Consider the following 14,598-nt stretch of genomic DNA (forward strand, 5'->3'; position numbering starts at 1 on the left):
CACACCTAAATTTTCAAATGCAGAAATAGACAAGTTAAATCCTTTTAAGTCTCCTGAACATTTAAAATAGTCTACTCTCATTTATTAGATGTGATCTCCATTCAGAGACTAAAATGATTTCCCAATCAACACGGGACAAGTTAACACCTGTTGACCCACAGCCTGAGAAATATATGAACAATCTGAATACATGAACAATGTGAATGCACAGGACACAACTTCCTTCAGTACAACAGAACTAATATAATGTTCCTTCTTCCAGAGAGTCTTTGATGACATCATTATCATCTCACTTATTATTTAAAGGCAGTACATGCAAAAAGAAGCAACAACTCAAGCTGTGCAGGAAGGTAATGGAATGCACCAACTCAAGATTACTAAAGCAATAATTAAGTGGCAAATATCAGACAAACCATGTTTTATAAAAAGATAAATGGTAAGAAAGTTAAACCAGAGGTTTCCTCTTCCTCAAAGCAATTTACTTTAGATTGTTAGCAAAATCATTCTGTTCCATTTCTTGATGATTCTTGTGGAACAATCTGGATCATCCCTTTCAGTGTCTCAGATTGAAAAGGGGCAAATTTACTTTTCTATTTGTATTGTCTAGACAGACAGCAAAAATGGGACAGGCATGTAATTGAGCATAAATATAGAAGATGTTCACAATTTAAGAAGGCAAAAAAGGGGTTTACAGCTTTGTTTTTTCAACTCAATGAGCTTATCTGGTTGGATTCAGATTTTCAAAACAGCCACAAACTGTTGAGTTTAATTTGAAATTTAAAAAGGAAATATTTTCTTGCTATAAAAACATGCCATATATAAATAAGAGTAGAAATGGAAGATTACACGTTCCTTTCACCTACTGGGGAAAGAAATATCTGAGCTCCTGCAAGCTTGTTATGGGTTATATTGTGTTGCTTGATGATTCCCACAGTAGCTGACTCATCCCTGAATTCACAACCATCTTCCAAGTTCTATTGGGCAGATATTTATTAACCATTTTTTAATTCCACACATGAAACACACTGTTTAATTTTGCACTCCTGTTTCTTCTTTCTTTTCCCAAGATGGATACCCTCCTTTTCACTCTGCTTCCCCACTCTACCCTGCAAATTTAAGCAAAATAATTCAACCAGCTACTGTGCTCTTTGAGGGAAAAGGCCTCTTTTGGTCTCTCAGACAGACAAAATGAACTTTATTCTGAGCAAGAAGGTCACCTAACACATAGGCAGAAATATTTTTTTTTAATTGTGCCACATTTCTTACCTAGAGTAAGTTAGAAGCAAAGCCCACAAATCAGCTAGCCAACCTTAATTCTAACAATTCTTAAGTAGAGCACATTTACTTGTTCTAAACTATGACCTTACAATACAAAGAAACTCAGAAGTATGAGAAAATTGTTGACACCAGACTTGAAATATTTAATGAGCATATAATTTCATATGTCCAGCTGTGTGCAGAAGTAGACTAGTTCAGCTAAATCAAAGTCCCCAAAAATGAAAATAATGAAAAACTATATCAATAAAGTCTACAGATGAAAGAGAAGACTTAAATTTTTATTTGAGCATATGAAATCTGCCACATACCAACCTCTATATATCCAGTGCAATACTGCCAGATTGCACAAAGTTTTCAAAATCTTTTTATTCAGTCCCAGTGAAATGAGAAAATTATAAAAAACAATCACTATTTCTAAATAAGCTGTACATCATACTATCAAAACGATCCAAACTATGAATCACTTCATGGAAACACAAATGGCTTTCACTCAGTCCAAGAGCCTCAACCTAGAAACCACAATATTGCTATCCAGTACAAGAAGAGCTAGTACCAGGTAACTAGCCAATAAAATACCTATACAGAATAGTTTATTATTGATTCCTTCATAGCTGAGGGAAGTCCTAACCTTTGTTTTGCTCCATCCAGACAAGGGAAGTCAGGTCTGCCTATTTATCCTTGCTGCTACAACCAGGATGCTGCTGCAGAGTGACACAGTCAGTACATTGAGCACAGGAGCTTCTATGAGCATTGTGTGGCTTTAGTCCATAAATACACACACGTGCATTGATCTTGACCTGCTGCTCAAACAGGACTTAATTCTGATGTATCTCATAGGAATTAAACTAATAAACTATAAATTAAGTATAAAGGACACTCCTATAACCAGCCTCTGTGGGATTTTCAAGGACAGGTCCAAACACTGGAAGTGATATAAGGAACATGGATATAAGAGGTCTATTACAGAAGGAAGGATAAAAAAGAAGAGGGGCACAGAACAACCTAAGTGCGAAATTACTACAAGATTGTTTGTAATACCAGCTCTGTCCCTTCAGTTCTGAGGTACATTCCATATATTAGGTCCTTTCCCTTGATTACTAGCTCTGTTACTTTTTTCCTCTTCATTACAAAACCATAGTCCTGTGTTTTAACAGAACTTTTCATTGGTCAATTAATTTCAACAATTCAGGAAGCAGTTTAGTCAATATCACTTTAATAAGGTGTTAAAAACAAAAGTAACTAAGAATTCAATGGTCATTTCCAGCTTTCAGCTGCAAAATCAGACTTATTTGTACCTCTGTCTTGAGCAAGCATCTCCAGGATGTAAAAGCATTTTGACTGAATTAAGCAGAGCCTCTCCAATATTATTTCACTTCTTCTTTATGGTTACTAAATTGAAGCTTCACTGTAAAATCATTCTGTCCTTAAAACAGCATCTACATCAGATGTGTTATCTGCTAGATCCTAGACCACCTATAATATCATCCCTTTTCTTTCATTTTTCAGCTTCCCTCATTCCCCCTTTGCCAGTCAGTACAATTTCTGAAATAACCAATACTCACTCAGACAGTCCTGAAACTAGCTCTCTTTTTTTTCTGACAGCTTCTTCACAAACATCTGTCTTAATCAGTTCATTTTCTATCTCCCCTCAACTTTGTACTTTTTTTCAGATTTCCTGCTTAATTTTTTCAAGTTGCTTTCAGTTTCGAGGTATTTCTCTTTTCTTTTTCTCCCTTTAATCTTAGAAGCATGTGAGCTACAAGCCACTTTTTGCAACCAGCACAGGGGTCCACATCTGTCCAGAGAGATACCTGTATTTCACATGGACTGAACCATCCTGAGGGAGCACAGGAAAGCAGGAGCCTCAGCTAATGGTCTATACAGGTACATTCAGTCCATCATCTTATCACACTTACAGTCTGGAGGTGATTCTCACTTTATCTCCAACACAGAATTTGGCAGCAAGCAGAGTCCTTCATTACAGCACAAGGTACGAAAAGTCATTAATCATCTCATCCACTTTGGATCTCAAAGCAGTCAATGATGTAACAGCCGTTGGATGAACATGTGGCTTAGACTAACTTAGCCTTGTTATTACAAACCCAATAGCCCATTCAAGGAGATGGGTTTACAAATTTAAAACCTAACAGAATTACTCCACTTATCCACCCTATGGGTCCTTTAAATCATACACCTCCCTATCAGCCAGTATTACTTGCCTACAATATTACAATGCATTTCCTCATTTATTTAACACTCTTCCCTGTTTGACTTTATTTCAACTCTGAGAGCAGACTTGTCTAACACACTACGAATTGATCTATGACTTACAGATGGCACTTCTGAGAAAAATCAGAATAAAACCCAGGTTGTTTAAGGAGTTCTATAGAAATGTAGCTATGCTTATAACTGTTCCTTCAAATCCACAGATGGGTTCTGAAACTTCATCATCTCAGGTCACCACAACCTTCCAGTGATGACAAAGCCCTGCTGAACACCATAATGATCCAAATAAACAGATGTACAGGAAGGGTGCATCTAAAAGTCCTCTTAAGTGAATACAACACACAGACAGAGTCTTGTATGCAACAAAGAGACACAAGTCTCTAAACACTGGAAACAGTGGAACCTAGTGGTGTATGGGTTTGTATAAAGTCATTTGACATTCTAACTTAATTATATTAAGATTCAGCATAAACAGAGTGTCATCCAAGAATTCACACAGGAGAGAGCTGTTATGAATATCAAAGTTGGAAGACAAATCTTCATTGACTTTAATATCTCTGAGAATCCACAGGGGAGAGAACTTTGAAAGTGGCTCAAGTCTAAGACAATAAAAAATTCTTCTGAAGCATTCTCCACATCTCAGGAATCCATAAGGGTGTCCATTTGAGTGAGTCTTCAAGGTATAACAAGATTAAATTTATGCCACAAGCTTATGGTCTCATGTCTGCCTGGCCAACTGACCTTCCATATGTTCTTGTAGGGGTTGGACCACTGGGACTCCTGCTTTTCCATTACCACTGATTGCATTTGGGAGCCAACACTTACAAAAGCACAGTGGGATTAAGCATCTCTTATTTCCACAGAAAGCAGGCTGCAAATAAGGAACAAGAGACATACATACACATCCATACACATCCAAGAGAAAAATCAATGATTTGGCAGCAATTCTAGGTTACCCCATTCTGTACTATTGCTGCACTGTTGTCCACTGGAACAAGCAAGGCAAAAGGATCCCTGCAGGTTAGACAACCCAGTAAGTAGAGCTTTAAACCAGAAAAAACAGGAGAAAGTGATTCCTCAACAAGTAAGGAAAATGTGGATGGGGTGGGCAAGCCAAGGGCCTGGATGGTAAGAATGAAAGAGACACAGCAATCCACAAAACAGAGCTGAAGTGGAGTTTCTCCAAGCATAGGCATATGAAGAAGGAAGTGCCAGCAGAACAGCCTCATGGAGAAAGCTCTCACACCTGTACAGAGGAATCAGCACACTTGGGTGCCTGCCTGAACTGCCTCTACACTGATGCACACAACATGGGAACAAACAGGAGGAGTTAGAAGTCCATGGGCAGTTTCTGGACTATGACCTCAATGGGAAAATGGAGACATGGTGGGATAGCTCACAGGAATGCTGTGCTACCATGGATAGGTAAAGGTTGTTTAGTAAGGATAGGCTGGCAAGGTGAGGAGGTGAGTTGTCTTTTATGTGAAAAAACAGCTGGAGTTTGTGGAGTTCTGCCTTGGGAACGTTCAGGAGATGGTAAGTAGCTCACAGGTTAAGATTAACAGGCAGACCAGCATGGGTACTACTGCAGCGGTATATACTACTATGTATAGTAGTATATAGTCTACTGTATGTAGTAGCACATGCTATGGACTTCCTAAGCAGGAAGAAGTAGATGATGCCTTGTTCAGACAACTGGAAGATGACTTATGTTCACAGGCCCTACTCAGAGTGGAAATTCTAGCCACTGTGATGCCTTCTGTGTGGAAGGACAGCATAATCTAGGGCTCAAGGAATCTAGAATTCTACAGGGCCTTGATGATAAGTTCCCAAAGTGATCATGAAGCCAAAGAAAAGAAAAGTGCCCTGCCTGACCTGGTACGTACAAATAATGAAGAATTGGCTGTGCATGTGCAAGTTGCTGACAGCCTTGGCTGAAGTTTGGTTGTAGACAAGTCAGTAGTAGTGTCCCCTCCTTAGCCTGAAATATGCTGTTAATAAACAAGAGAACAAGCTTCTTGAGATTCAATGTTCAACAAAAAGCCACTGCAGTATTTATTCTGTTTCTGAAGTTTCTGAAGAGAGAAGCTGCAAGAATCAAAAAAGCTAAGTTGTGTTCTATGCAAAACACGTATTGAGGAATACCTTCCAATAATCCAATACTCTGGAAATACAGAACTACCAATCAGTAAACCAGCTAACTATGCCAACAATTAACAACAGCCATATGGTATAAAGCGCCATACTTTCAGCTCATACCATTGTGGCTACAAAGCCTAATACGTGAAAGCCAAAGGCTACTCCAACTAGAAGGCAAGAGAGGAGCACTTCAGGAAAGCACATTTGAAATATGAGTTGATACTTCTACTGTAACAACAATGGTGCTACCAAATAACACTGGAGGATTTTTATTTCCCAGCACTATACATAGAAAAAAAAAAGTTATCTGTAAGTTAATCACTTTTTGTGAAAAAGTCCTATCAGCACTTGAAGGGAGATACATGACATTTTTAAAATACAAAAAAAAGTTTTAACAGAAAAATATTAGTGGTGTAGAATGAAATTGAACATACAATGGTACAGCTGCTTATACTATACCAACTTTTCCTTGTGACCTTTTAAGCAAACTACAGAATGAAGAATGGAGTTTTTCATCTACTGATACATAACAGAAAATGGAATATTAGCAGTGCTTATTTTGTCTAATTTCTGCATTAACGTGGTTAAGCAATACATGTATTTCAATATATATATGTATTTCAATATATTTTTTTTTCATTCAAACATAAAGTATTTCAAATTTTATACTGCCTTAACAGGAAGCAAGCTTACAAAGCAACACATACCTGATATACCCTGGGACTCCTTCTGTAGATCACAGTACCACAGTCTGTTCACTGGATCACAGCCTTCCCTGATAGACAGCAAGACATATCGACCATCATCTGACACCTGTAAGAAGTTACAGAAAAATCAAAGACAATTCACCCTCTGGAAAAGAGAACTCCAACTTGAAAAGTGAGTTCATACATGCAGAAAAATCTGGTGCTGCTGTTAAAAAAACATTACAAGCTATAACCACATTATAAATTATCTGATGAAGCTTCTTGGTTCGCTTTTGCACATGCATGTACACACACAAGAGAATTTTTGAAATGGTGTCTGCTAGTACAGAAAGTCATCAACTAATCCTTCTTGCTACTCAGGCTTTGCAAACATACTACATTTCTTGACAAAGCTTTTGAAAGTGCAAATTCAACAAGAAAAGGTAGAAAGTAACAACAAGTCTTAAAGTCTCCTTCTCCTGACTGAGCTGTTCCAAGCATATTCCAAAATTACCAAATTTTGATGTTTTATTAACAGAGCTGATAGAGAAGGCTGTTTACTATTCATATTCTTATATGACCCTATCTAATGGGAATTTAAAGTCACAAAATACAAATCTGGGTGCTGGACATTTTCCACTTGGCACTATACACAGCTTCAAAACAATTCTTATATTGTAATTACTTCTTAGATATATTTCAGTTTATATTTGTAACATTTGTTATGCAAAATACCTGTAGAATGAGTTGTGCAAAATAAATTTCAAAATAATTAAGTTTTAATTATACTGCTATTCCAACAGGTCCACAATTTTAAGGACACAAGAAAGGGAAGAGAAACAAATCTCATTGTATGAAAGTTAATTAAAAAACCCCAACAACACTCCTTGAAACAAAAACAAGCCCCAAATGAGTGTTTCCAAATTGTTTTTTTACAGGCATTTTGTTATGATCTAATTATACCACAAAAAAAGCCCGTACAGCCTAAAGCTCACAAGACAAAGAGAAAAGAACACCTAAGATTCCTATTGTAGCCAAAATCCCACTCCATTATATGAAACAGCAAAGGCATCTTTAACAAGGCACCCTGCACCTAGAAACAAGTATATCCAGAAATGGAAACCAAGATTAGGTGATCTTTCTTGAAAATATATCTTCAGTGGTTTTAGGTAAGCAATAATTGCAGGTGTAAATTTTAATGAAGAAAATGATTGCAATATGCTCCTTAAACATCTGTCCATACTTGTGAAAGCAGCAAGTTCCCTTCACTTCATCACCAACTGAAAAAACATAACAAATAATTTTAAGTTTATATATAAAAATACAGATTACAGTTATATTTAAGAGTATGACACACAAAACTCTTTTAGTCATGGTCAGAACCCACATAAATTTATTCTTTGATTCTGTGAGTAAAACAGTTAAGACAAGACTGATAACTTTACCCAAGAAAGAACAGAGATGTGCAAATTTCTGATGTTGTTGCAAGGGCAATTCAGGATGTCTGATGACAGCAAATCTGAGTACATCTAATTTTTCCTTCCATATTCCCAGCTGTACTAGTTAAGAGTTGATAGCAGTTTATGTTTAATTTGAAGTAAGAACTCCCAAAGCATCTTGCTGGTGGGATACCAATTAAGTGTGTCTCTATCGCTAAAGCTATTCTTATACCAGTGAGTTCTACAACCCAAAGGATTTTGACAGAAACAGGACAAGATGGTTGACTGCAGCATGCTAAAATGCTCAGTATTATACTGCAGATTTAGACATCTATACTGCAAAGTTACAGTTTGATGAGCAATCCTGGCAGCAGCATCACCTTATGCAGTCTCCACCTCTAGCTCTTCCTACTGCTATCATTGCTTGTGTCCATGTAAATTCATTCCCCATGTCGTGCCAGTACAACCATCCACCATTTGTGAAGTACACCAGTTCAGGGAACTGATCCAACTGAAAAAATGGCATGTTCAATGACAACAAAAAAATTTAAACCTCCAAGAACCAGAAAAGAAGAAAGAATCCAGAAGAACAAAACACCCAAACAAACAAAACAAAGAATCCAGGAGGGGAAGGAGAAAGAAAAAGGAAAAATACTTAAACAATGCACAATAAAAAACCAAAGAAGAATAAAAGAAGCCCCTCTGCCAGATTAGTATCTCAATCAGTTCACTGCTCAGTTGCACGAATGGCCAAGCTAACACACAGCACCAAACAGCTGGAAACATGAATAACAGGGGTAGAGATTGCTTAAGGCAGCTCAGATTGCAGCACTGATGAAAATGCCACTGACCCTACACTGTAAACAGACAAGGGTCTGGTTTTCAGGACAGCAAAAGGAAATAGGATTTACCAACTATCATTTGAATTATTGTCACACTGCTACATCATCTTCGTGAGCTGAGCTGCAATCCCTGCTCTTGGCTCACAAATTTATGAACTGAAATTTCATGCTAGTACCTCACTCAAATCTCAGAATGCATTCATGGTTCAGCATAAGGGAGACAGCTGCAACGTCAGACCTGATTTCCCGCATTTAGGATGAAAAGGAAACATCTCAAAAATTTCTGAGAGATCTGGAATGCCAGTCAGTGCACATTTCCCTCATTAAAATAATTACTATCATTTCAAAGAACACCCACTGGTAAAAGGTAAGCTATAAAGTAATTGCACCTCTTAAAACAACATTTAGTATCTGTCAAAACAGGACAGAAGAAATCCTGTAGCGTTTCAACTGGACCTTTCGAAAACCTTCAGCATAACAATGATTTTACTGGCATAACACAGTACTAATCCCTAACTGAGCACCAGTAAAGGAAGGATTATTTCAAAGAACTGATGTTGGTGTGTAGCTTTAGTTTCACTACTACTGTCATTCAGTCAGTTGGCAATTTTGAGCTTGTTAGACCTACTATTTCTTAAATATATGTTGTGACCATCATTACACCATACAAACAAACACAACAGTATCACTAAGCTGTACTCCTAAGTACTATTTTATCTAGTCTTTCAGGCATCAAAACCTTTAAATTCTCCTTTACAGCAGAGTTCTGGTTTATAGTGGAGTGTTTTCTCTGGGCTGTTTTTCTGCCTAGTGATTTCAATGCTGGGTGTTCTCTCCATTTTGATGAACAGTAACCACTGCTAAGACAAACATTAAGAGAAGAATCTGTAACTTCAATATATCAATGAACACCAAAATAAAAAAATTATATGAAGTCTAATCAGTAAAAACAATCTAACCACTCAAATCTCATCTTCGTTACAAAATACAACTAATTCATTATACAAGCCATATAAGGAACTGCAAAGGGTTATGAGAATCCACAGCAAAAACAAAGTGAAATATTTTGTCTAGCAGCAGCAGCAGATTTCAGACCAAAAACTCATACATAATTGAACAAACAACAACAAAAAAGAATGAACATGAGAAAGCTGTTGGGTTTTCAGACTTCCTGGCTTTATGCATTACTCAACTAAAATGTCAATATGAGAGATATTAGAGTGCTCTACTTTCAAGTCATGTGCATACTAACAGTGAATATTAATGCAAGTTCTGTGAACGCTACCTGGACAGCCACAATTGCCAGGTTCAGGATAAGGAAGAGCTCTCTATATTCAGTTCACAAATAGAGGCCCTTAGAGTATGTTGTATTCTATTAAGGCAACTATACACACACATCATTCCTTAACAGACAATAAATTAAAAGTTTTACTACCTTTGCCCTTTTTTATTATCAAGGTGGAAAAAACCTAATCACTGCGTAATTTGTTTCTGCGTAACAAGGTACTAAAATAAAATAAAAAAAAATTCAGTTATTAGATCCTATGCCTGTGTTGAGAAAAAGATAAGCTCTCTTCTTAACTGCAGGCATTAACACTATGGTAATCTACAACCTGATCTGCATCTGCAGTTATTTCACAAACTACAGCTCCGCATGCACTGGTGCCCTTTGCATATGAAACTGAACAATTGTCACTGCTATCTAATGCATTTCCAATGAAGCACAGCAAATGAATCATGTACAAAAAAAAAAAAACAAAACCAAAACAAAGTTCCAAAAAATCACAGACAGAATCAAAGCTTTCCAACAGAGCTAAAAGGTCAAATTACTAACTGTAATGTATCCAGCCATGAAAGATCAGATCATCCAGAAAAAGAAAGATGTATGGCAATAAAGATGCAACTGTGCAATGCATGGAACTAAAAACTCACTGCATCAATAAGCTGGATTTTAACACTGCTACAATTTTCACTATATGCTATGGATGTAACAGCTTAAAACCACCCAGAGAGACTGAATAGATTTTTTTAAAAATACTTATTTAGGAATGTACCCAGTCAACACAATAAAATAGATTAATGACAGCAGTTACTTCCTTAACTTTAGATATATGCTGCACAAAGAGTTTTGCATAACACCACTGACCCTGGATATGACTCCACTAAGAAGAATTTACATGCAAGAAACCTTTCACCTGCTGCAGAAATGACCTCTTTCGTTATTTATGAGTATTTTTAAGCTTTTTATCAGATGAACAAATGAAAATATCAAGTACAAAAATCTACAAAGCATGTTGGTTCTACAGAGAGAAAAAAAAATATTGTAAAATTTGCTAAAATATTTGGCAAGTAAAGAGCAATTACACTGTCTGAACAGCCTCAAGTGTTCTACAGATGTGCACATGTGCCTGTGCTGCAAAGATCTGCCTGCATGATGACAAAGAACTCCCACAGTAGTCTTACAGCCTTTCAAATTCCACTTTTATTATCTCACATTTATTAGAAAAATCAAAGCTATTTTCTTTCCTAGAATAAGAAACTCTTTTGTAAAGGGTTGTGGGTTTTTGTGGGGTTTTTATGGGGGTTGTGGGGTGTTGTACTGGTTTGTTGTTTTTTTAATGAAGGGAACATACAGCTATGTTCTGATATTATCTTTGTAGCGGTGCCAGAAAATCACTGAAGCTTGCAAATAGCTCCTATCACATTTTATGTTCTTGCAGTCTTTTAAGACGCTAAAGACTGGGGCAGGAACTCCCTCTCACAAAGCAACCTCCTGAGACTGCCTGCACAATCCAAGCCACCTGAAGCTGCCACTCTCAGGCTGTAAAGGTGCTGCTTTGTTTTCTGTTTGCAGAGTATCAGTTTCACTAATGCTGGGTGATCACAGGAAAGCAAAATTTCAGGAACATTCTGAGGCATAGGCCTGACGCTTTATGCAGGACATGGACACGGTTATATGCAAACAACATTCTGACGGGTTCTATCCACCCACTCCCCAGGTTAGAAAACTTGCTCTGGGCATTAATTCAAATCTCTTATTCCAGCTGGATTTTTCTTCTTGGATTTTAGATACAATGTGCTGGTATAACGAGCACTTGTATTCTGACCATATTTCCTCTGCTAACTTTGGGGTTGAAGGAGCCACACCAAAGCCAGAGAACGGGATTTTGACACTAGATCATCACAGCAATATGCACACACATATTTACATGCATTCTCTTTCCTAAGTCTGGCACAGAACAAAATCAGTAGCCTTTTGGAGTGACAAACATCACACACATTTTACTGTGGTTCTCAGCTTGCTTTTGAGCAATGAAAGCACTGAAGCATCTGGAACCTGGCTATGTACGAAATTATCAGCCCCCACAGTCCCACGTGCAGCCACGATTACCTGCCTCTTTCTTACGAGTAAAATCTCTGGGCCTACTGCCAGGGCTGTAGGAAGACATTCATACTAGTCTTCTATTCAAGATTCATCCTTGACTAAGGCAGTGTAAGGCTTTAGAACAATTCCCACAGCCCTGTTTTACGCAGCAGTGCGTCTCACTTGAGTGAACTGGCAATGTTTTCAGCCCTCCGTGCTGCTCACTCTTCCCCAGTGGATGCTTCTATGTTGCTGCAGTGAAACCACTATAGGCAGCACACATCTGGCACAGCGTGCTCCTCTGTGCTCTGAATTTCACATGCAAGATCACCTCCCTGGTTTAGAACCACTGATGTTAACTGACAGCTCTAAATACAAAATGAAGAATTAAAAAAATAATTGTAAATTCAGAGACAGTAGACAGTGTTTGTTAGAAAACATGAAAAATTGTAGTTATTTTACTGCTGGCAGAATTGGGATAGGAGAGTTCCTCTCACCCACTCCTTTCAGTTCTGTTTGCTTTCCTGCTGGTACCACAGGGACTTCTTGCACTACCAACTGTGAAAGACTGTTATATAACTTATTGTTTAACTTTGAGAATAACAGTCTGTCTGTGAAAGAGAGATATGTTCAGTCAGTCTGGAGAAAAAGCAAGAAAAAGCTTAAACAGAAAAGCATGGGAAGCTCCTGTTTTCCCTGAATACCTATGACATTGCCAATGTTTTAAAAATCTTCATACCAGACTGCCCTCTGCTGGGCTGTTATTCAATTAAATTCTATCCCTGCTCTTCACAACTCTCCCAGAAATGCTTATGCTTCTCCTAGACTAATGAAAAGATTTCCTTTTTCAAAACTTACATATCTGACTAAAAAAAACAGATTTTTTCCCTCAGAAACAACCCATTCAAGTGAAGAGCTGGAAATGCATCTGTATTTCTCTGCCAACACCATTTTCAGCACCACAGATTTTGTTTAAATCAAGCATACTTGGGGTTGGTGTTGAATGTATAATAAGGAAAAGTACCCTGAAGCTATTTGCTTGCATATTGTCTTGTAAATATTGTAAATATATTAAGCTGACAAAATTTTACACAACCCTCTTTTGTCCTTATGAATGACCTAGTTTCCTATCTCCATTGAGAATACACACCACTCTGACTCCCTACAGTGCACCTGAGATTATTTTTTCTGAAATATCATGGCAACATTATTAATTCTGCAGTCTCTGAAGAATTTCCTTGTCAGGTGCTTTTCACTTGCAAGTGAAGTATTTCTCTTCCTTGACCTTGGTTGCAAGACCTGCAAATTCTGTTCAAACCTAGGTATGAAAGTTCAACACTCCCCCCACCAAAAAGAAAGGTTTGGTACTTAAGACCAGAACACCCACCCTACAAATCAACTGTTTTCATGGAAGCTTATGTAAAAACATAATGTCTCTAGTTAGCAGCACTAGCAAAGCTGGTAAAAAAAAAAAAATATTTATCTGACAGAAACACATGAAAACATGCATTTTATAACACGCTGTGCAAAGTTGTATTTTAAAACCTCAGCAGCATCTTAGCACCAAGGAAGTATATTCAGGACAGCACCAAACAGCCATATAATTTGATTTTGACTAATGATATTTTAATTTTTCCCCCACTACTTTGTGGCGTCCCACTTTTTTAAACACTTAGAAAAACTGACTAGAAAACTTGTTGGAATGGTCTGAAAAGAAGATTTTTGATCTACTGCACAAGGATGAAACCACATTTTGCAACTGCACTGTTTTGGTTTGGTTTTTGTTGGTTTTTTTTTTAATTGCATAATATTTTTCTCCTGACCATTAAAAGTACCTTTGTTTTCTGTCAGCCTACAGTAAAGACAGCTCTAACATTTTCATGGGTAATTGTGTTGAAAAGTGACACAAACTGATGATCACATTTTCCAAAAGAGGTTCTTGCAGATAAAAGTATTTGCAGGAACTGAGTATCCCAAACCAAGCTAAAACCACTTCATATTCATCAAAAGTGTCAGACAAAAAAGAGACCAATATAGAAACAAAAAGTACTGATCAAACACAGCAGGCAGGAGAGTACAGAGTATTACAAGTATTCAGCCACAGGGAAAAGGTAAGTTCCTCGATAAATAGAATGACCACCACTACATTCCAGCAGCACTTCAAATAAGGGCACTCAAGTGCACATTGCTAAATCTACTATGGGGAATAAAATACATTAATTGCAAAAGGTTTACTGGGATTTTGCACTACAATGCAGTACTTCAACAAAATAAGCTTAGGAAATCAATTTCATTTCCAATAACACAGTCTGTACCATATGTGTGCTGATAAAACTTGTAGGGAAATTTAGAGTTCTCCAATTATATGCAGAGTATTAACTGATTTTGACCTGTATATCTCCATTCCTCAATTAAGCAGAACAGATATATTTATTTTTCAGGGAAGACACTGGAAAATTAAATATAACCAAATAACATACGGCAGGGAATATCCAGACACTGGATATTAGAATAAGCTTTTTGTGCAGGAAGTACAAGCTGGGGCTAAACACTGACCAAGAAGAAACAAGAACAGCGACACATCGTCCATCAAATGATCTCCTCTCTCTTGGAATTTGTATCAG

General features: G+C 37.3%; 1 protein-coding gene across 1 annotated transcript in view; it reads right to left on the bottom strand.

Annotated features, from left to right (window-relative positions):
* The window catches only part of PREP (prolyl endopeptidase), an 85,858-nt gene that overhangs the window by 57,528 nt on the left and 13,732 nt on the right, over nt 1-14,598 (bottom strand). Inside the window, exon 7 of the mRNA XM_030944368.1 lies at nt 6,351-6,456. Within this exon, the coding sequence (XP_030800228.1) occupies nt 6,351-6,456 (106 nt within the window). The remainder of the gene's footprint in view (nt 1-6,350; nt 6,457-14,598) is intronic.

Source organism: Camarhynchus parvulus, chromosome 3 (assembly GCF_901933205.1).
Source record: "Camarhynchus parvulus chromosome 3, STF_HiC, whole genome shotgun sequence".
In the NCBI taxonomy this organism is placed as follows: Eukaryota; Metazoa; Chordata; class Aves; order Passeriformes; family Thraupidae; genus Camarhynchus; species Camarhynchus parvulus.